Source organism: Mustela putorius, unplaced genomic scaffold (genome assembly GCF_011764305.1).
Source record: "Mustela putorius furo isolate JIRA1106 unplaced genomic scaffold, ASM1176430v1.1 tig00003962_pilon_pilon_pilon, whole genome shotgun sequence".
NCBI classification, from domain to species: domain Eukaryota; kingdom Metazoa; phylum Chordata; class Mammalia; order Carnivora; family Mustelidae; genus Mustela; species Mustela putorius.
Genome location: NW_025422106.1, coordinates 14,000,324 through 14,023,055, shown reverse-complemented (window position 1 = coordinate 14,023,055; position 22,732 = coordinate 14,000,324). Strand labels below are relative to the sequence as shown.

General features: G+C 35.6%; 1 protein-coding gene across 11 annotated transcripts in view; it reads left to right on the top strand.

The window, feature by feature from the left end:
• Positions 1–22,732, top strand: part of BCAS3 (BCAS3 microtubule associated cell migration factor) — a 584,626-nt gene that overhangs the window by 81,351 nt on the left and 480,543 nt on the right. For all 11 annotated transcript variants that reach the window (XM_013053630.1, XM_045070195.1, XM_004747243.2 and 8 more), the window contains exon 7: positions 9,765–9,837. In XM_013053630.1, the coding sequence (XP_012909084.1) occupies positions 9,765–9,837 (73 nt within the window). The remainder of the gene's footprint in view (positions 1–9,764; positions 9,838–22,732) is intronic.

Here is a 22,732-nt window from a genome sequence, read left to right as displayed (position 1 = left end):
TGCTCAGGGACTCAGTTACAGGACCCTCAGTTACAGGGACTCAGTTACAGGATCATGACCTGAGCTGAAGGAAGATGGTTAATGAACTGAGGCACCCAGGCACCCCAAATTAAATCTTTTATAAAAAAAAATTATTTCAGCAAAATAAACAAATGGGGTGGAAGGCTTGTAAATGGTTTAATTAACTGAAAGATGAATTGTTTAGTGAGATTTTCTACAAAATACTTTCTCAGTTAAATTTTGTTAGTATTAGCATACTTTAAATCTTTATATTTAAGAGATCATTCTCCACATCAAAAGAGTAGAGTTGGAATATTTCACTATGAGTTGGATTTGTATTTGCCTCTGGATCTGCTTTTGGATCTTCACAGAAGTGGTTTCTATTTGATGTCTTGAAATCTTTAAGGTTGATTTATGAGCTTAAACTCTTTGGTTCAAATGAGTTTAATACTGGTCTGTATTAAACAGACCAGTGGGGGATATTATTTAACATTTTCTGACATGTAACTGTCTTAAATTTTGTTGAGGAAAAGAGGAGTTGTAACTTGGGGGGCAAACCCATTTTCATTACTTTAATTGTGCGATTTATTAGGATTTTAAGCTTTTTATAAATGTTTTAGTGTTATAGGACAGAATTAAAAGGATTTAGAATAAAAGGAGTTTAACAAAAGGACTTTGCAACAGGATTGCAATAGTTTTTATATTTGATGGATTTGGCTAGCCGCTTTTCATTTCAATCATCATGCTACATTCTGTTAAATGCTGTAGAACAGGTGTGTATAACGTCATTCTCTCTATTGTACATGCAAATAAACACAATTTTATATATAAAAAGTTAATCCTCTACAATTTGGAGGATTACATTATGGGAGGGTGGTGACTCCATTAGGCATCATGGAGAGTACATGCTCCTATTTCTCCTGCATGAAAAATCAGGTTAATAGCTACAGTGTTCATGAGATTGTAGAATTTTTATACTAACACTTTAAAAATTGTGTTTATTCAAACCATCTACAATACATTATTTAAAGCAGAGTTAAGGTTTTGTTACCTAGTTTTCTGACTCTGAAATTAGAGAAAAAAAATTTTTTTTAAACTGAAGAGCATGACTCAAATAAATTTGGAGGTTCCATTATTATTTGTTTGCTTATTGTTGACTCTGGTCTTTTCTGCCTACCTGGTTTGGGTAATAGTTATGTTGGAGGTTAAGCCATTTGCAAGTTAAGGTTTTATTTTGTTTAAATTTTTGCTTGGCTCCCTTTGAATATCTGTGATGAATCCAAGTCTTCAGTAATTGTTGGATGGCTGACCTTCTAGTGCAAAGTTGGAATACAGATATAACCTGTTAGGTAGCTAAAACCAATTGGAGTTCTTCATTCAGGTTTGAGAAACACAAAACCATCACACCATTCTCACCAGTATTATTTGCATTTTAAAGACATGATGTTTTATTCATCAAAATATCAAATTGTTATGTATAATACAGGTACAAATTGTAAAGACGTTCTAGACACCAGGAAGCAGAAGTAGAATGGTTATTGTTGAAGGTGAAGGTGAAATATGTTAGGAGTGAAGAATTGGGCTTCCATAGATGAAGTTCACCTATAATTAATTTGGAACATAAATACTGTGGGCTTTGGGCGAGTTAATTGTTAACTTGTACTTGATTGAAGTTGTATTGTTAATTGTGAAATTTGATTTATTTGTTGAGCGGGAGTAACAGTACAAATCGATAGTAAATTAGTAATTTGTAGAGACTTAACACATTGATTGTTATAAGCTCCTAGAAAATTAAATAGTGAGAACTTTATTCACAAATACTAATTGTGTTTTTATCTTTTATCTTTATCATATTCACATGTTAGTATAGTCTGTCAAGGAATGATAGAGTTAGTCTTAACCTATTTTGTATAATTATATTAACAATTTAAAAGTGTCATATTAGGTATATCATGTCACAATCGAAATGTATAACCATTAGCCTGTCTCTTCTGGGTCAGTCTCCATTATTTTTGGAGTGTTCTGTTAATATGGATTCTAAATATAACAGCTCCTTTTTGTCAGCCAGTGAAAAAATGAGACATTGTTAATAGCATGCTGAAGTTTCTGGCTACCTCTTCTAAATATCTTTATCCTAATCCCCTAAGAGGTATATCCCAAATTTTGAAATTGATGTTTATGAGGTTAGTGTGTAATGTAACTGAATATCGGTATGTGTATGTATGCACATCAATGTGCATGCTTGCACTGGTGTACCCATGTATGTGCACAACTTATTTCTACCTTTTTCAAAGTTTTTAGTTGTAGTAAAAATCACGTGGGGTTTACCATCTTTAGATCACCATTTGGTTCAGTAGTGTTAAGTAGGTACATAGATCTCTAGAACTTTTTCAACTTGTGAAATTGAATCTCTGTATCCATTGTGTAACAGCTCTCCATCTCTCCCTGGCCTAGGCCCAGCCCACGGTAACCACATTCGACTTTCTGTTTCTATGAGTTTAACTACTTTAGATGTTTCGTGTACGTAGAGTAATGGAGTTGTCTTTTTGTGACCGGCATATTTATTTCACTTAGCATAATGTCCTCAAGATTTATCCATATGTAGCATATAACAGGATTTCCTTCTTTTTAAAAGCTGGATAATATTTCATTGTGTATATATAGCACATTTTCATTATCCATTCAATCCATTGATGGACCTTTGGGTTGCTTTCACCTTTTGGTTATTGTGAATAATGCTGCAATGAACATGAGTATTTAAGAACTTGGTACATCTTTTTTTAAAAATTAATATTTTGAGAGCAGTTTTATTTGTATAACAGAATTGGATGGAAAGCACAGAGGGTTCCTGTGTACCCCCTGCCTACCCTCCAATTCTCCCACTATCCACGTCTTTCCATGTTGACACCTAAATTGATATATCATTACCACCCAAAGTCTATAGATTATATTACAATTCCCTATTGGTGTTATATATTCTATGGGTTTTGACAAATGAGTAATGCCATATACCCATCATTGTAATATTATACAGAATAGTGTCACTGCCTTAAACATCATTTGTGCTCTATGAATTAATCTCTCTTTCCTCTAAACCCCTGATAACAACTGATCTTTTTATTGTCTCCATAGTTTTAGGTGCCTGGTTAGTGCAGTAGGTAGTGCATCATTCTCATTATTGTCTCCAGAGTTTTGCCTTTTCCAGAATGTCATATGATGGTCACATAGTAGGTAGCTTTTTCAGGTTGACTTTTTCACTCAGTGGCAAATTTAATTTTCCCCCATGTTGTTTTCATGGATTGATCATTTCATTTTAGTCCTGAATAATATTCCATTGTCTAGATATATCACAGTTTATCCATTCACCTACTGAAGGATGTCCTAATTGCTTCTGAGTTTTGCCAACTAGAATAAAAATGCTACGAACAGGGGTGCCTAGGTGGCTCAGTTGGTTAAGCGGCTGCCTTCAGCTCAGGTCATGATTCTAGGGTCCTGGGATTGAGCCCCGCATTGGGCTCTCTGCTCAGTGGAGAGCCTGCTTCTCTCTCATTCTGCCTGCTGCTCTGCTTACTTGTGTTCTCTATCTCTCTGTCAAATAAATAAATAAAATCTTTAAAAAAAGATTTTTTAAAATAAGTTTTTGTGTGGACAAAGCTTTCAACAACTTTGGGTAAATACCAAGGAGTGTGATTACTGGATTGGGTGGTATGAGTATCTTTAGTTTTGTAAGAAACTGCCAAACTGTTTTCTAATGTGGCTGTACTATTTTGCATTCCTACTAGCAAGGAATAAGAGTTCCTGTTCTCCAAATCTTTGCCAACATTTGTTATGGTCATTGTTATGGATCTTGGCCATTCTAATAGGTGTGTAGTGATATTTCATTGTTTTAATTTTAACTTCCTTGATGATATATGATGTGGAGCATTTTTTCATATGCCTGTTTGCCATCTGTATATCATCTTTGGTTAGGAGTCTGTTCAGATCTTTTTTCCATTTTTTGATTTGGGTTCTTCACTTTCTTATTGTTCAGTGTTGAGTTCTTTGTATGTTTTTAATAACTGTCCTTTATCAGATGTGTCTTTTGCAAAGATGTCTCCTGACTGTGGCTTGTTTTCTCATTCTTTTATATACATACCTTTTTTTTTTAAGTTTTTATTTATTTATTTGGCAGAGAGAGAGAGATCACAAGTAGGCAGAGAGGCAGGCAGGGGGCAGGAAAGCAGACTCCCTGATGAGCGGAGAGCCTGATGCTGGGCTGGATCCCAGGACCTTGGGATCATGACCTGAGCTGAAGACAGCCGCTTAACTGACTGAACCACCCAGGCGCCCTGATATACATACCTTTTTAAAGAGTAAAACCCCAATTTTTAATATTTATAGAAAAACATTTATAAACTAATCCTAGCAAGTTTTCTGAAATACTAGATATTTTAGGAAGTTGCAAAAATACCAGAGAGGGGTATTGCATACCCTTTATCTAGTATTTCTTCATGGTTACCTCATATATAAGTACAGAATAATATATAAACCAAGAAACGACATTGGTAGACAATAACTAGAATTACATAACTGGAATTACACAGTATGTAAAGTTTTGAGATTGGCTTTTCCATTTAGCACGATGTTCTTGAGGTATATCCAAGTTGTTTAACATATGAACAGTTCTACTTGTATATTGATTAGTATTACATGGTATAGAGATATTCATCTGTTGTATGACATCTAGGATGATTTCCCTTTCTGGCTGTTTTGAATAAAAGTACTGTAAAACTTTCTGTCTGGTTTGTCTGGACATAATTTTTTGGTTCTTTGGGATAAATGCCCAGTACTGTGATTGCTGGGATGTATGGGAAGTATAAGTTATTGTTACTCTCTTTTTTTTTTTTTTAAGATTATTTATTTATTTGAGTGAGAGAGAAAGAATGAGTGGGGAGGAGGGGCAAAGGGAGAGGAAGAAGCCAACTCCCTGCTGATCAGGGAGCCCAATGCAGGGCTCCATTCCAGGACCTGGGATCATGACCTGAGCCAAAGGCAGACACTTAACCAGCTGAGCCACCCATGTGCCTCTTTTGCTGTTTTTAAAGAAAACATCAAACTTTTTTCAAGAGGGGTTGTACTATTTTTCATTTCCAAGAATGCACGAAAGATTTAGTTTCTTTGTGTCCTCACCAATGCTTGTTATTACCATGATTTTCTGTTTTAGTTATTCTAATCGCTATGTAATTATATGTCATTTTGGTCTTAATTTCAATTTTCTTGATGGCTGATAATGTTGAGAATCTTTTCTTTGTTTTATTTGCCATTCATATCTTCTTTCCAGTGTAATATCTTTTTATTTCTTTTGCCTAGTTTCTAATTGGATTGTATTTTTTTTTTCAGTGTTGAGTTTGAGTTTGTATTTTGTGGGTATGACTTTTTTTGTCAGACATGGGTTTTCTAAGTATTTTTTTCCCCAATGTGTAGCTTGTTTTTTGTTTTCTTATTAATTTTTTTGCCTGTTTTAAAAAAACTTTTTTTTTGGTCCTATGCATCATACTTTTTGATGCTGTGTATGTCTGAGACCTCTTCACCAAACTCTGAGTTCTGCAGATTTTCTTTTGAAAGTTACATAGTTTTACATATAAATCTGTGATCTGTTTTGAGTTAATTTTGGATAAAGGTCCAGTTTGAGGTCCAGTTTTATTTTTTTCCTGTGCCTGTCTAGTTGCTCCAGGACTACTTGTTGAAAAGACTGTTCTTCTCTGTTTAATTGCTATTATACCTTTATAAAAATTAGTTGGCCATATTTGTGTGGGTCTGTTTGTACTCTTCTGTTCCCTTAATCTGTGTATCACATCAATTATATATTTCCATGTATTTGGATTATCTTTCATTTCTTTTATCAGCATTTTGCAGTTTTCAGCATATAAATCCTACATGTGTTTTGTTAGATTTATTAATTTAATTTTCTTTTGAGCAATTATAAATGTTATTTTACTTTTTAAAAAAAGTTTAATTCCAGTTGGTGTAATAACAGTGTAATGTTAATTTCAGGTCTACAAATTGTTATTGTACCGTTAATCTCATTACTAGTTAATCCATTACTAGCATATAGAAATACATTTGATTTGGGGGGAATCTGGGTGGCTCAGTCAGTTAGGCATCTGCCTTCAGCTCAAGTTATGATCTCAGGGTTCTGGGATCAGGCCACGTGTCTTTGACCCCCCTGGTCAGTGGGGAATTTGCTTCTCCCTCTCCCTCTGCCTCTCCCCACCCCCTCCTCCTATTCTCTGTCTCTCTCTCTCTCAAATAAATAAATAAAATCTTAAAAAGGAAACACATTTGATTTTTGTTTGTTGATTTTGTCTCCTGAGACCTTGCTGGATTAACTCACTTATTAGCATTAGGGTTTTTTTTTTTTTGTTGTTTGTTTGTTTTTGTGGTTGTTGATTCTGTGTATTAGTCATCAGTACCCAGGGATTTTATTTCTGCCTTTCTTATCTGCGTGTCTTTTTTTCTTGTCTTATTGCTTTGGCTAGAACTTCCAATTGTATGTTAAATAGCAGTGATGAGAGTGGATATTCTTGCCTTGTTCTTGACCTCAGGGGGAGGGCATTTAGTCTATATGGTGTTAGCTGTAGGGTTTTGTGATATTATGTAGTATCTAAAGCAGCCATTGGAGTTCCTGATTATGTAAATAGCCTGTTTTTTTCTCCGTGGAGGCTTGCAGAAACTTCTTGTTACCACTATCATGAAATTATGTGCATTGATGTTGTTTGTTGAATCTATTGTTCCAGACCTTCAGAGAGCTTATAAAATCATATTCTTTTGTTCTGGGAAAAGTTTTGGAATATTTCATAGATGATTTCTTCATCTCTGTTTCCTCTCTCTCTCTCCCTTTTCTTTTTTTTTCTTTTCTCCTATCTATAAATTGGACTTTTGACTAGAATTTGACTTTGGACTGTTCCTTTAACATTTTATGTGTATGTGTGTTTATATTAATGCTGTTTCCTCTAGTTTTTACATTTTTGCCGAGAAATTTTTCTCAATTTTACTTTTGTCCCTTGTGTTGAGTTTATTAAATAATCTATCTTGGATTTTTTAATTTCTTGGAGCTCCTTTTATTCTCCAAGAGTCCATTTTTCATTGCATTTTTATATTATTCCATGACTACAATATCTTCTCTTGTATCTTATAAATTATTAGTGAAGTGATTATATATATAGATATATATGTAATTTTTGATGTCTTTCTTCCTGTCTAGAGTTAGACACTTGCAGATGGTTGTTTTCATTGTCTGCACATATTTGTGAGTGGCAAACTAAAAACCTGATCAAAAGTTCTGTGTTGTGTTTGTCAATTTTTAATTTACTGTTTGGTGCTTTGGTTGTACTCTTTGTTGGAGCTTTCTGATTGACAGTGTCTTTTGGTCTGTCTTCATGGACTGACTTGTTAAATTCTCCAGAGAAAGCTCACAAGCTCTTTTACAATCTCCTAATTGTATAAGGATAAATCTCAGGTATACCCGACATAATCAGGTATCAAATTGTTTGAGTCTCAGATTTTTTTTTCCCCCGTGATGAGCTTGAACTTTTACTTAGGGCTGCTAAGTTAGTCATCAATTATCTGTTTCCAAAATTTGTGGGCATTATTATATAGTTTTCAACACTGTTTGATTTAATATACTCTAACTGGAATTTTCAGAAGGGATAAAATGAAATACATGTCTTCAGTCTACCAGCTTGTCTCAGAAGATGAAACCATTTACTTGTCTCTTTTGGAATTTGTCTCCTTATTTAAAAACAAAGCAAAATTTCAGGAGGAATTAATATATTTGTATGGTTTGAAAACTAGAACATACAAAGTATATGGACAGTGAAAGCTTTTTTCCTAGTTTTGTTCCCTGTCTTTTGCATTTTCCATTTTCCCTCCTTAGATTTTTTATGTATCCTTAGAGAGTGTGTGTAGGTATGTATATATGCAAATAAGTCTTTCTTTCTCCATGTTATACAAAAGATGGGTTAGTGTTCTGTATTTTTCTATTTTTGTGTGTGTATATATATATATATATATATATATATGTATATATATTTTAGCTTTCATTTAATATCTCCATAGAGTATACATTTTTTTTTATAGCTATGGGAAATACTTCATTATATATTTGGAACTTAGTAGTCTTCTGCTGTTACAAACAATGCTATAGTGAATAATTTTGTATTCAAATTATTTTCCTCATGGCTAATTATATATGTAGGGTGAAGTCTTAGCAGTGATATTTCTCTGTTAAAGGCTATTTGCATTTAGAATTTTGATTGATATGGCCAGGGAATTTTACAGGACTTTTGGATTTTTTTGAGAAGGTCTTATGTGAAGGTCAATGTATATTAGTAGAATTAAAAGTTTTTTAATGAAAAGTTTCTAACTTACTTAGAAGTAGTAAAAATAGTATAACAATCTTTAAGAACCTATTACCCATCATTTTATGGCCACTTTTAATTCATTAGCATCTATTCTCCTTCTTCCAAAATATTATGAACTATCCCCTTCCAGATACTGTACCAGCCTCTTGGTTAATATTTTATTATTTATTTCCAAAAGATAAAGAATCTTAAAGCTATAGCCATAGTACCATTTTTACTTCTTCAAAATTAGCAAATTTCAATATAATTTTTCAATATAGTTTTAAATGGAATTTCTTTCATGTGTGAGGTTGAGCCTTTTTGTATTTCCTGACTATTCTTCTGCTTGTTGCTGCTATTTTACATTGGTTTTATAACCAGTAATATTGTTGAGTTCAATTATTGTCATTATCCTGTCTAGGGCTTTGAGTATAGGGTTGAATAGGAACAGTTAATTGGGTATCCTTGTGTTATTACTCATCATGGGAATGATCTAAAGCATTATCTATGATTTTGTTATACAATATTTTGTAAATAATCATTGGGAAAAGAAAACTTATTTTTGTTTGTTTTCTTTTGTTCTTATCATGACTAGATGTAGAATTAAATGCTTTTTTGGCATTTGTTGAAATGCTAATATAATGAATTACATTAATATTACATTAATAGGTTTTTCAATGTGAAATTATTAGTTGGGTAATCCAACTTTGTTATGAGATTTAATTTTTTTTCTAATATATTGCTATCCAGTTTACTATTTTTAGATTTTTTTTTAAGATTTTATTTATTTATTTATTTGACAGAGAGAAATCACAAGTAGATGGAGAGGCAGGCAGAGAGAGAGAGAGGGAAGCAGGCTCCCCGCCGAGCAGAGAGTCCGATGCGGGACTCGATCCCAGCACCCTGAGATCATGACCTGAGCCGAAGGCAGCGGCTTAACCCACTGAGCCACCCAGGCGCCCCGAGTTTACTATTTTTAAAAGGATTTTTGCATTTATGTATATTGATAATGGCCTATAATTTTATAATTTTTCTGTCCTTACCTCTCTTTAATTACTTTTGACATGAAAATTATACTAGTCTTAGGTAATTAGTTGGTGGAGTTCAGGGTGGTTTTTGATCTCATGGAGCATGTGTATAAGATTGAAGTTGGTGCCAACTTTTTAAAAAAGATATTTTAAATGCTGGTTCAATTTAAAAAATAGTTATATGTTTATTTATAGCTATTCTATTTTTGTTCAATCAAGTGTATTATGTCAATTTGTCATGAATGTTTTGCTATCTTTTTAGCTGCCTATATTTTGAGAGCATGAAAATAATGGAAAGTGTAAAAGAATCCTTCCCAAAGTTTTATTTTACCTTTTATTTTATGTTCCTTTTCAGGTACTCAAAAGTGTGATAACTTTGCTGAAAAAAGGCCCCTCCTTGGTGTTTGTAAGAGCACTGGATCTTCTGGGTAAGGAAATTAAAAAAATTCTTTGAACCACTTAAAAATTTGTATTGTTATTTCAGAGGGTGAATTTTGGTATCTTAAAATCCTTGTTACTGTAAGACAATACTCTTATAAGAAAGAAGAGAAAAGAATTAAAAGCATATTTAGGGTTTTCTGTGGCTCTGGTCTTGTGATTTCTGTTTACTGTTTTCTCATATGCAGGGTGATAGCAGGAGACAAAAGAAAACAAGCAATAGATTAGAATTCAGTCTTGAAATAAAAGATTAGCATCATTAAGATTTTTTTTTTTAAGTTTATGTGTTTTTTATCATAGTAACTTTTATGGAGACCAAACTAAAATCTGGGGAGCCTTGATACTGTTCTGAATGTTGAATGTGCTGCAGTACCCACACACAGATCCTTTTGGAAAGGATGACTACCTTTATTGAGTATTTGAGTAAATTCTCTGTTGAATCATTGACTAACCACTGAGCTACATAGACTTGGGGCAACCCAAGGAAACCAGGCTTTAAAATAATAAGAATTAAAGAAAAGTAAAACTGAGCAGAGATATTAGTAACTACACATTGTAGAGGGAGACAGATTTACAGAGTTGTTATACTGTATTATATTTATATAATTTTAATGTTGAGTTTTCAACATAAAGTTAGGACACATTCCAAGAAACAAGAAAGTGTGTCACGTTGAGGAAAAAAAGGGAGGCAGTAGGAACTGTTCTGCTAGTCTCTGGATGTTAAATTTTACAGATAAGGATTTAAAATATGTTTTAAGAAGTAAATAAGTCGTGTTTCTAAAATTAAAGAAAGTGTGGTAGCAGTGACTCAACAAACAGAGCACCTCAATAAGGAGTTAGAAATTATAGAAAACCTAATGGAAATTCTGGAGTTGAAAAGAGCGAAAAGTGAAGTGATAATCTCATTAGAGGGACTCAGTACATGAGAGCATGAGAATTAGGGAACTGATGTGTTTACAGAGGCGCTGAACAAGAGTGGGAGCTACAAAGAGGGTTGGCTGCTATGGTAAAGCCGCTTTGTTGACTTCTGTTTTCCTGATGTTTAGCCCCCTGTAGTTCAGGGCATGTAGACCTGTGGAAAGCCCATGAAAAGATGCGTTCATGGAAGGCATTCACCTACCTGCTGAGTTGGGCTTGCAATTTTTGAAAGGTTTTCTACTCCTTATCAACCCTGCTAACGTTAGTATGATGAAGGAGATTGCTTTTGTTTTTACAAGATTCATTTATTGAGGTATCACTTTATAAAATAAGGCAAAAAGGAAGGGTAAGGTGATTATATGCAGTTGGTGATGGGATCATTTGTTGAGGGATGCATTTAATGGTATGGGGGTCATATTAGTTAGGTTTCTCCAAAGAAACAAAACCAGTATGAGGTGGGGTATATATGTGTGTAGTTGTATGGAGAGAAAGAGAGAGGGAGAGGGAGGTTGAGTTTGAGATTTTAAGAAATTGGCTCACATGACTGTGAAGACTGGCAAGTCCAAATCTAGACACTGAGGGAAGAGTTGCAGTCCCAGTCCAAAGATGGAATTGTCGTTTCCTCCAAGGAGGTCAGTGCTTTTTCCTGTTAAGGCTTTCAACTGATTGGATGAGGCACACTCAGATTATAGAACATAATCTGCTTAACTCAAACTTTACTGATTTAAATATTAATCTTGTGTAAAAACTACTTTCTCGGAAACATCTAGAAAAATATTTGACCAAATCTGGTTATTGTGGCCTAGTCCTATTGACATATAAAACTAATCACCATAGGGACAGTGAATTTAGTCTTAATTAAAATAGCATTTGCCTATTAGAAAAAGTCTGTTGTAGATACTTATTTTCCTCCTCTCGTTTCTGCTCCTGAAATTATTTCATAGTAGAGGAATCATTCTAGTAAGAGACTTTTACATGTTTGTATCATTTGCTGTGTCATTTTAAGAGTGGTTATTGATGAATAAATGTAAAGATACTTTTGAATTAAGTTCATAAGTCATTTCATGGACCGTAACTTCAAGCATGATATATCCTGTTGTTACTGGATATAAGCTCTCTCTTGCCTGTGTGCTGTCTTTTTTCTCTCTTGTTTTATACCTTTCTTTCCAATGGAAGACAATGGCAGGAAATACCCGTTTGTTTTCACTTATTTATTTGCTGATCTGATTACAATAAACAACTTGTGTGTGTAATATCTTTGTCAGAATGTTTATAGTCTCAAGAAGGACATGTTATGTAGGATTGTGTTTCTTTTTTTTTTTTTTTTTAAGATTTTATTTATTTATTTGACAGAGATCACAAGTAGGCAGAGAGCCAGGCAGAGAGAGAGAGAGAGAGAGGAGGAAGCAAGCTCTCTGAGGAGCAGAGAGCCCCATATGGGGCTCGATCCCAGGACCCTGGGATCATGACCTAAGCCAAAGGCAGAGGCTTTAAACACTGAGCCACCCAGGCGCCCCAGGATTATGTTTCTTGCAAGTGCTATGATTGTTGGTGAATACAATTTTCTCTAATCTGAGCTAGTGCTTTGTGTGTATGTGTGTTTGTGTGTGTATTTGTATATTAAAGATTTTATTTATTTATTTATTTGACAGAGAGAGATACAGTGAGAGAGGGAACACAAGCAGGGGAGTGGGAGAGGGAGAAGCAGGCTTCACGCAGAACAGGGAGCCTGATGGTGGGGTTCCATCCCAGGATCCTGGGATCATGACCTGAGCTGAGGGCAGACACTTAATGACTGAGCCACCCAGGCGTCAGAGTATGTGTATGTTTTAAGAGTTATTCTAAGTGGGCAGTAGGTTAGCAGATGGTGATATTGAATAGACTAGACACTTTTTAATAACTCCAAAGCTGAATATAATAACAGAGAAATCTAGTTATAGGTCAATTCTTTTAGAATCTGTTTCCCAGATTCTGGGATTTTAAAAAAGTTATAACCCAAAATTTTTATGAGGCATATGCTTATTGACTGTGCTAATATAGCACTGGGGAATGGAAAGCAAATGTTGAATGCCTACTATGTATCAGGTCTATTAAATATTTTCCACTATGTAACATCATTTAATCTTAAAACAAGCCTCTGAAGGAGATTGTATTAACCTCATTTTATACATGAGGAAACTAAAATTAAGTGAGATTCAGTCACAGTTAGTTGTGGACCCAGGCCTTTGCCCATTTTCCAAGTCTGTAGATGGAACATGCCTTTGCATTTAGAGTACTCTAACTTCTTGTTCATGTATTAAACTTACTTTCCTGTTTTTGGCAGTTATTTTTAGAGTTAATAAAGAATTATTTTAAAATGTAGCAATTAAGTTATATTTATACACTTATTTAAACAGTAACTTCTTAGGAGACTTTTTGTTTTCTGTATATTTTGTCTCAGTATTTCTGTAGAAATGGAATATACTTTTGTTGTTGATTTTACTTTTATTGTTTTAAGCAGTGTGATGCATACTGTTTTGCAGCTACTTACCTGGAATTTTTCAGAGTGTGAAGGGACTTCCCTGATTGTTTCTTCTTCATGTGAACACAATGTTTAGTAAATGCCAAGGGAATCTCCTTTGCATGATAGCAGTAATATACAAAGGACATAGGCATTGGGAAATAGTACTAGTTAATTTAAGAAACACTTAAAAATTGTTTTTGTTTTTTCTTTATTATGCACTGCAGTATTGTATAACCTTCTGGAAGGGGTAGATGGGCATAAAGGACTTATTTTTCATTAATCAGCAAAATGCTTCCTTAACTGATGTTCTCTAAGTCTTTTGACACATAGTAAGATGAACTCCATTGAGCTCCTGCGTCTTTCTTTTAGACTCCAGTAATATGAATAATGGACAGCCCTTTCTTCCTTGCCCCCTTCAGTGAACCTGTGGATGTGCATAATGGCTGTGCCCAGAATGAACAAACATACAACCATGACACCTGTATTGGGCAGAATCTTGAACCACATTGTATTGCAGTTGCCAAGGCCAAGGAACGCTCTTATTTAATGAAGTTCAGTGGCAACCTTTGTAAAAAATGAAGTAATTTCAAGACAGGGCAGATTCCCTACTAATATTCAAATAAATATCTGTTTTCATCTTAAATTTACCTTGAAAAAGAAAGTAAGTTTAAGAGCTAAATAAGAATAAAGTCTTAATTTAAAAATTAAGGACTATTCATTAAATACAATACAGTTAGTTCACAGTATTTATTTTTTGCAGTTTTGTTGCAGAACTTGGATTGGCAGAATTCCATGGGTCTGGTATTTAGTAGCCACTGCCTGAAAGCAGTAGTTATTTAGGCAGAGGTTAAGCACTGTTTCACTGTCCTGAAGTGTTACTGAATAGACTTTATTTCAAGTTGTATATAAAGTAAGTAAAAGTTCTGTTAATTAAAACTAGGAAGATGATTGCTTGGGATTATAGGTATGCAATGTTTCTTTTTGTGGTGAAATGTCACAGATGATGTTACATATGATAGCATGTATTTTGAGTTTTGACTAATTTTCATCCTGTTGTGTTCATGTGGTCTGATGAAATCACATTTTGGGCTGGTGTTACTTCTGCAGACATGGGAGATTTAAGATGTTCTTCCAGTTTTGGGTGCTTTAATATATGAGCTTTCCAAACAGTTCCTTGGCCTTCCTTCAAGGACCAAGTCTTTCACTTGCCCATCTCTGGTATTTTTCACTCCTTTGGGTGTTCTGCATTTTCTTCTGGCTCTCTGTTTGGCTCTGTGGCTCTCTTTCTTGTTTTCAAAGAATGGTCTTTTACATCTTTGGCATACCATTTATCAGAGCTGCCACATTGGCATAAAGGTTTTTAATGCAATGGATCAGCATAGTAGGGTATCCAGTATCATGGATTGCTCACGGGGCTCTGGACTTTATATCTAGAGTATGCTCTGTTCATCTGATTGTGGATGTAATGAAATCTTAAGGAAACAAGATGACTTTACTATTACTACTTAAGTGCTTTCTCTCTTGTGGCTTAGAGGTACACATTATATATCTTGAAATGTTGCACTGCCTTTAGTAAACGAACGTCACTAGCATGAATGTTAATCATGCAGCATTTACTGTATTCACTTTCTCGCTTAAAGCAAATTTTTAATTTTCCTGTTGGGGGAAGGCAGAGAGCCAGAATATTACACACTTGAGTTACGCTTAAAAAGTTTTAAAACACATGCTGGACAAATCTGTAAACTGAGACACACATTATTATGTAATATTTTAACCACGGAAAGCTTAAAAATGTGTTTATTTTAAAAAATAGTATCTGAACTATGGACACTCCTAAGTGGTGTGTTTTAAAGTCATATTTACAGACATTACTGTGTATTTCCTTGTGATCCTGAAATTGGTGCAAATCTCAAAAGGCCCACCAAAATGTTTGCATATAAGTGACCAAACCAAAGGAATGTTTGCTTAGTTTTTAAAAGAACTTCCTTACTTGCTATTATATGCTACATGTATCCCTGAAAACCTGGAAAGAGATAAATACTCAAACTGAGTAATTTGAGGAAAGTTCAAGTTAAACATGTGGGAGCTGAGACTTTTTTACCATTTCTAGGCAAGGGAAGAGAGCCATTAGCAGAAACTGTGAAGGGAGCCCTATCAAAAGGTTCACATACAGAAACTCTGGTGTAAGGATTTGGTTTACCTGTAATAACCTGACAGTGGAGCACTGAGGGGCATGGCAACTATATACTTTCATTTCTCTAAATGGCTCCCTCAGGCTGAACCTAGCCAGAAGTCAGTTGCTGAGTTCTGAAGGTTCTGAGAGCCTGCTGAAGGAATCCATACTGTATGGGTCAGTCTCCCGTGGCAGGGAGCAGGGTGCAGACAATATGGAGTGTGTTGGGAGGAGCAGCACAATTCTATTCAGTAAAATTCCACACTAAAACAGAGTTTATGGGGAAAAAAGTATGGAGGAAATTTCTGCTGTGTTGTAATCAGAGCAATAATACTAATTAAAAGTTAGAAGTTTTAAATAGAAATGTTAATACTAATTTAAAAAAACACTAGTAATAAGGAATTTTACTGAAAAAGGAAGTGAAGATACTTTTTTGTAACGGGTGTGTAAAGAAGTGTCGAGACAGTTAAATTAGGGAGAAAAGAGCAAAATGGACAAAGACTGTATAGAAACAATTTCTAAGTACATTGTATGCCTAAGCATGCCTTAACACATGGTCAGACGGAGCCATAAAGAACCTGGTTCCTCATGGCAGGGATGTCCATTATCACCACTGCTATTCAACATAGTACTAGAGGTCCTAGCCTCAGCAATCAGACAACAAAAGGAAATTAAAGGCATACAAATCAGCAAAGAAGAAGTCAAATTATCACTCTTCGCAGATGATATGATACTATATGTGGAAAACCCAAAAGACTCCACTCCAAAACTGCTAGAACTTATACAGGAATTCAGTAAAGTGTCAGGATATAAAATCAATGCACAGAAATCAGTTGCATTTCTCTACACCAACAGCAAGACAGAAGAAAGAGAAATTAAGGAGTCAATCCCATTTACAATTGCACCCAAAACCATAAGATACCTAGGAATAAACCTAACCAAAGAGACACAGAATCTATACTCAGAAAACTATAAAGTACTCATGAAAGAAATTGAGGAAGACACAAAGAAATGGAAAAATGTTCCATGCTCCTGGATTGGAAGAATAAATATTGTGAAAATGTCTATGCTACCTAAAGCAATCTACACATTTAATGCAATTCCTATCAAAGTACCATCCATCTTTTTCAAAGAAATGGAACAAATAATTCTAAAATTTATATGGAACCAGAAAAGACCTCGAATAGCCAAAGGGATATTAAAAAAGAAAGCCAACGTTGGTGGCATCACAATTCCAGACTTCAAGCTCTATTACAAAGCTGTAATCATCAAGACAGCATGGTACTGGCACAAAAACAGACACATAGATCAATGGAACAGAATAGAGAGCCCAGAAATAGACCCTCAACTCTATGGTCAACTAATCTTCGACAAAGCAGGAAAGAATGTCCAATGGAAAAAAGACAGCCTCTTCAATAAATGGTGCTGGGAAAATTGGACAGCCACATGCAGAAAAATGAAATTGGACCATTTCCTTACACCACACACAAAAATAGACTCAAAATGGATGAAGGACCTCAATGTGCAAAAGGAATCCATCAAAATCCTTGAGGAGAACACAGGCAGCAACCTCTTCGACCTCTGCCGCAGCAACATCTTCCTAGGAACAACGCAAAAGGCAAGGGAAGCAAGGGCAAAAATAAACTATTGGGATTTCATCAAGATCAAAAGCTTTTGCACAGCAAAGGAAACAGTTAACAAAATCAAAAGACAACTGACAGAATGGGAGAAGATATTTGCAAACGACATATCAGATAAAGGACTAGTGTCCAGAATCTATAAAGAACTTAGCAAACTCAACACCCAAAGAACAAATAATCCAATCAAGAAATGGGCAGAGGACATGAACAGACATTTCTGCAAAGAAGACATCCAGATGGCCAACAGACACATGCAAAAGTGCTCCATATCACTCGGCATCAGGGAAATACAAATCAAAACCACAAGGCGATATCACCTCACACCAGTCAGAATGGCTAAAATCAACAAGTCAGGAAATGACAGATGCTGGCAAGGATGCGGAGAAAGGGGAACCCTCCTACACTGTTGGTGGGAATGCAAGCTGGTGCAACCTCTCTGGAAAACAGCAAAGAGGTTCCTCAAAATGTTGAAAATAGAACTGCCCTATGACCCAGCAATTGCACTATTGGGTATTTACCCTAAAGATACAAACGTAGTGATCCAAAGGGGCACGTGCACCTGAATGTTTATAGCAGCAATGTCCACAATAGCCAAACTATGGAAAGAACCTAGATGTCCATCAACAGATGAATGGATCAAGAAGATGTGGTATATATACACAATGGAATACTATGCAGCCATCAAAAGAAATGAAATCTTGCCATTTGCGACAACATGGATGGAACTAGAGCGTATCATGCTTAGCGAAATAAGTCAGGCGGAGAAAGACAACTATCATATGATCTCCCTGATATGAGGAAGTGGTGATGCAACATGGGGGCTTAAGTGGGTAGGAGAAGAATAAATGAAAGAAGATGGGATTGGGAGGGAGACAAACCATAAGTGACTCTTAATCTCACAAAACAAACTGAGGGTTGCTGGGGGGGAGGGGGTTTGGGAGAAGGGGGTGGGATTATGGACATTGGGGAGGGTATGTGCTTTGGTGAGTGCTGTGAAGTGTGTAAACCTGGTGATTCACAGACCTGTACCCCTGGGGATAAAAATATATGTTTATAAAAAATTAAAAATTAAAAAAAAAAAAAGAACCTGGTTCCTCCTGGTTTTCTCTCTTCAGTTGAGTTAGAGTACTTTGTATTCAATTGCTGTTGGGTTGTAGCACAAAAAATTAAAATGCTGTCAATTTCATTTATTAACACAGCTTCCTGATACTGATATAATCTCCATTTAGAATCATAAATAATACCAAGAAACCTGTATTAGCATGCTTTTAATGGCTTTATTGAAGTATAATTGGCATAAAATAAGCTATATATAAAGTGTACAGTTTTGTGTTTGACATATGTATACACCTATGGAAACCATCACCCCCAAAATATTCCTTGTGTTCCTTTATAACTCTTCCCTCTCAGCTCCTTTTCTTTAGATGACTAGTGATCACAATAGGTTAGTTTGCATTTTCTATGATGTTTATGTAAATGGAATCATATAGCATCTATGGTCAGGCTTCTGTTATGTAGCATATTTATTTTGAGATTCATCCATGTTGTTGCATTTATCAATAATTTATTTTTATTGCTGACTAGTATCATACCATGAATATTGATTACCCATTCACCTGTTGATGGATATTTCAGTTGTTTTGTAGACTTTGGCTTTTACAAATAGTGCTGCTATGAACATAATTTTCAAGTATTTGTATAAACATGTGCTTTGGGACCAATACCTGTGAGTAGAGTGGCTGAATCACATGTTAGGTGTATGTTTTTCGAAGTGGTTATCTTATTTTTACAGTCCTACCAGTAGTGTATGAAATTTCTAGTTCTACTTCGTCACCAACAGTTGGCTTTTTATCAGTCTTTTTAATTTTAGCCATTCTAGGAAATATGTAATGGTCTTTCATTATGATTTCACTTTGTACATTACCAATTTTAAAAAGTATTTATTTATTTATTTTAGAGAGAGAGAGTGGGGAAAAGGGCAGAGAGAGAGAGGGAGAGAGAGAATCGCAGGCATACTTCTCACTGAGCATGAAGCCTGATGCAGGGCTCGATCTCAGGACTCTGAGATTGTGACCTAAGCTGAAATCGAGAGTCGGACGCTTAACCCACTGATCCACCCAGGTGTACATTGTACATTACCAATTTTTGAAAAAAAAAATTCTCAATCTTCTAAACTCAAAATTGATGAAAGACCTCAATGTGAGACAGGAATCCGTCAAAATCCTAGAGGAAAACACAGGCAGTAACCTCTTTGACATTGCCTATAGTAACTTCTTTCAAGATACATCTCCAAAGGCAAGGGAAACAAAAGCAAAAGTGAACTTTTGGGATTTCATCAAGATAATAAGCTTCTGCACAGCAAAGGAAATAGTCAACAAAAGTAAGAGGCAGCACACGGAATGGGAGAAGATATTTCAAATGACATTACAGAGAAAAGGCTGATATCCAAGATCTATAAAGAACTTCTTTAACTCAACATTCAAAAAACTAATAACCGAGTCAAAAATTGGGCAGAAGACATGGACAGACACTTCTCCAAAAAAGACATGCAAATGGCTAACAGACACATGAGAAAATGCTCAGCTTCACTAGCCATCAGGGAAATGCAAATCAATAGCACTATGAAATATCACCTTACATCAGTTAGAGTGAAAAAAATTAACAAATCAGGAAACAACAAATGTCGGTGAGGATGTAAAGAAAGGGTAACCCTCTTACACTGTTGGTGGGAATGCAACCTGGTACAGCCACTATGGAAAACCGTATTGAGGTTCCTTGATATTAAGAATAGAGCTACCCTATGACCCAGTAATTGTACTACTAGTTATTTACCCCAAAGATACATACTTAGTGAAAAGAAGGGGCATGTGTACCCCAATGTTCATAGCAGCAACGTCCACAATAGCCAAACTGTGAAAGGAGTGGAGATGCCCTTCAACAGATGAATGGATAAAGATATGGTTCATATACACAATGGAATAATATTCAGCCATCAGAAACAATGAGTACCCACCATTTTCATTGACATGGATGGACTGGAGGGGATTATGTTAAGTGAAGTAAGCCAAGCAGAGAAATAGTTATCATATGGTTTTACTTATGAGTGAGACCATAACTTCACTTATGAGTGAAACCACTTTTAAGTTTCACTTAAAAGTTTCATTTGTGGAACATAAGCACTAGCATGGAGGACCATAGGGGAAGGGAGGGAAATCCAAAGGGAGAAGTCAGAGAGGGAGATGAACCATGAGAGACTGTGGACCTGGAGAAACAATCTGGGGGTTTCAGAGGGGATAGGGGGATAACAGGGTGATGAGTATTAAGGAGGGCACATGCTGTGGTGAGCACTGGGTATTATACGTAACTAATCAGTCACTGAACACTGCATCAAAACTAATTATGTACTATACAGTGACTAACTGAACATAATAAAAAAATTATTCTTTAAAAAATTTTTCATTCTTTAATTTAGTTAACTCTTCTTTCATATCTTACTATTATTTGAGCATTCTGAGTTTGTGACTTTCTGATTCATAGTGTTGTTTCAAATCTGTAATTGCTTATTATACAAATACAAATTTGTATTGCAAATCTGTAATTGCTAGGTAAACATTATTGTATTGTAAGCAATAAGCAGTACTGATTTACTATATGTAATGGTTCTTGAAAAGCCACAACTTTATACCTTTCTTTTTCTTGGTATAATGGAGCTTTTTCACAACATACAGAAATTGAATATGAATTAAGAGTAATATTTCTACATATGGTTTCAGGTGAAGCTACCACTTCAGCTTAATCAAAACAATAGTTTCTAGTCAGAATATTGTATCAAATAACTTTGAAACATACACTGCTGCCACTTATTACAGTAATATTTTTCAGTGAGTGGAACTTCCAGTCACATCTCTCAATGTTCTTGTATAGGGCCTTCCCTCTTGAATCTTTCTTTCTTTCTTTTTTTCCATTCAAGATTTTATTTAAACTCAAGTTAGTTCACATGTAGTGTAGTATTAGTTTGGGGGTAGAATTTAGTGATTCATCGGTTGCTTATTACATCACCCAGTGCTTATTACATCAGTGTCCATCACTCAATTACCTCACCCCCCACCTACCTCACCTCCAGCAACCCTTATTTGTTCCCTACATTTAAGAGTCTCTTATGGTTTTCCTCCAGAAAGGAGGAATTATTATAATTGTTTCAATTGTATTATAATTACAGTTATTATAATTGTTTCTTAAATTCCACATATAAGTGAAATCATATAGTATTTGCCTTTCTCTGACTGACTGACTTTACTTAGCTTAATACAATCTAGTTCGATCCACCTTGTTGCAAATGGCAAGATTTCATTCTTTTCACTTGAATCTAAGTTACTTTCTGGGACTTGCTTTAACTCATCTATCAGGAAATATACCACAGTCACATGCTTGATAGATATTTGCCTGCTGGGTCCCCTATATTAAGTCACAATCACCAACATTATATGAAGGTGAAAGTCCACATGGGAAGAGACACTTAACCATTCTCACTTTCCCAACTGAGCCCAGCACTGGGCCAACTGAGAAAGTGGAATATGAGTGTGGGAGAGAATGGCAGAACCACCACCTATCCAATCCCCAGAATCCTGAGGAATAAAGTGGTTATTGGTCTAAATCATTACGGTTTCTAGTCGTTTGTCATACAGCAATAGCTACATGAACCATATTAACCATTTATGTACATACCTAGTGAGAAGGATGAGTCCTGTCTGTTTACAGTCACTGCTTTTATATGTTTAGGAATAGTCTTTATTGTTATTATTTTGTGAAATAGAATTTACTGTGGCTCTCGTTATGTACATGTGAGATACACCTGCCTGGGCCAGCCAGGCTCTCAGGGTTCACACGAAAGAAGCCGAAGTACATTTGGCTGGGGCCAGCTCTCCGCACCGGAAGTGGCCGCGTGAGCAGTTCAATCCAGCTTCCGGGTTCCCAGCTTCCGGGTTCCCAGCTTCCGGGTTCCCAGCTTCCGGGTTCCCAGCTTCAAGGCGCCTGTCGCTGCCGCCTTTTCAGTGCATTTGGCCTCGATTACCCGCCAGTTTCATCCAGGACAGTGTAGCCTTCTCTTGCCAGTTCTCTGACCACAGATCCCCCCAGTTGTCATTGCCCCACAGATCCGGTCTTGGTCTCTGCTGGGCTCCATGCCGCCTCAGGTATCCTCGCTGTCCAGACGTGTGTTCTCAGTGGAAGGCTCCGGGGGACTTGGCTCCCGCCCCGCCACGCGGGTCTGGAAACACTCTTGATTTTAGCTTTTATTTTGTCCTAATCAGTTTTTCTCTCCTGTAATTTTATTTTAATGTGGATTTTGGAGCAAGGGATTCATGAATCCCCCCAAAGGTTGGAAAAATGGTGAAGAGAATGGTGTAGATAGAAGAGAAGCAAAGGAAAAAAACAACAACCAATAAACCCCACCTAAATTATTTAGCAAAAGATGGTTTTTCTTATAAAGAGGATTGAAAACGGAAATAGAATTTTATTTTATTTTTTAAAATTACGTTATGTTAGTCACCATAAAATACATCATTAGTTTTTGAAGTAGTGGGGTATTTTCTGTAGAGTTAGCTAATGATTGGCTATATATTCTAAGAAATTACATCATGTCATGAGAAGTA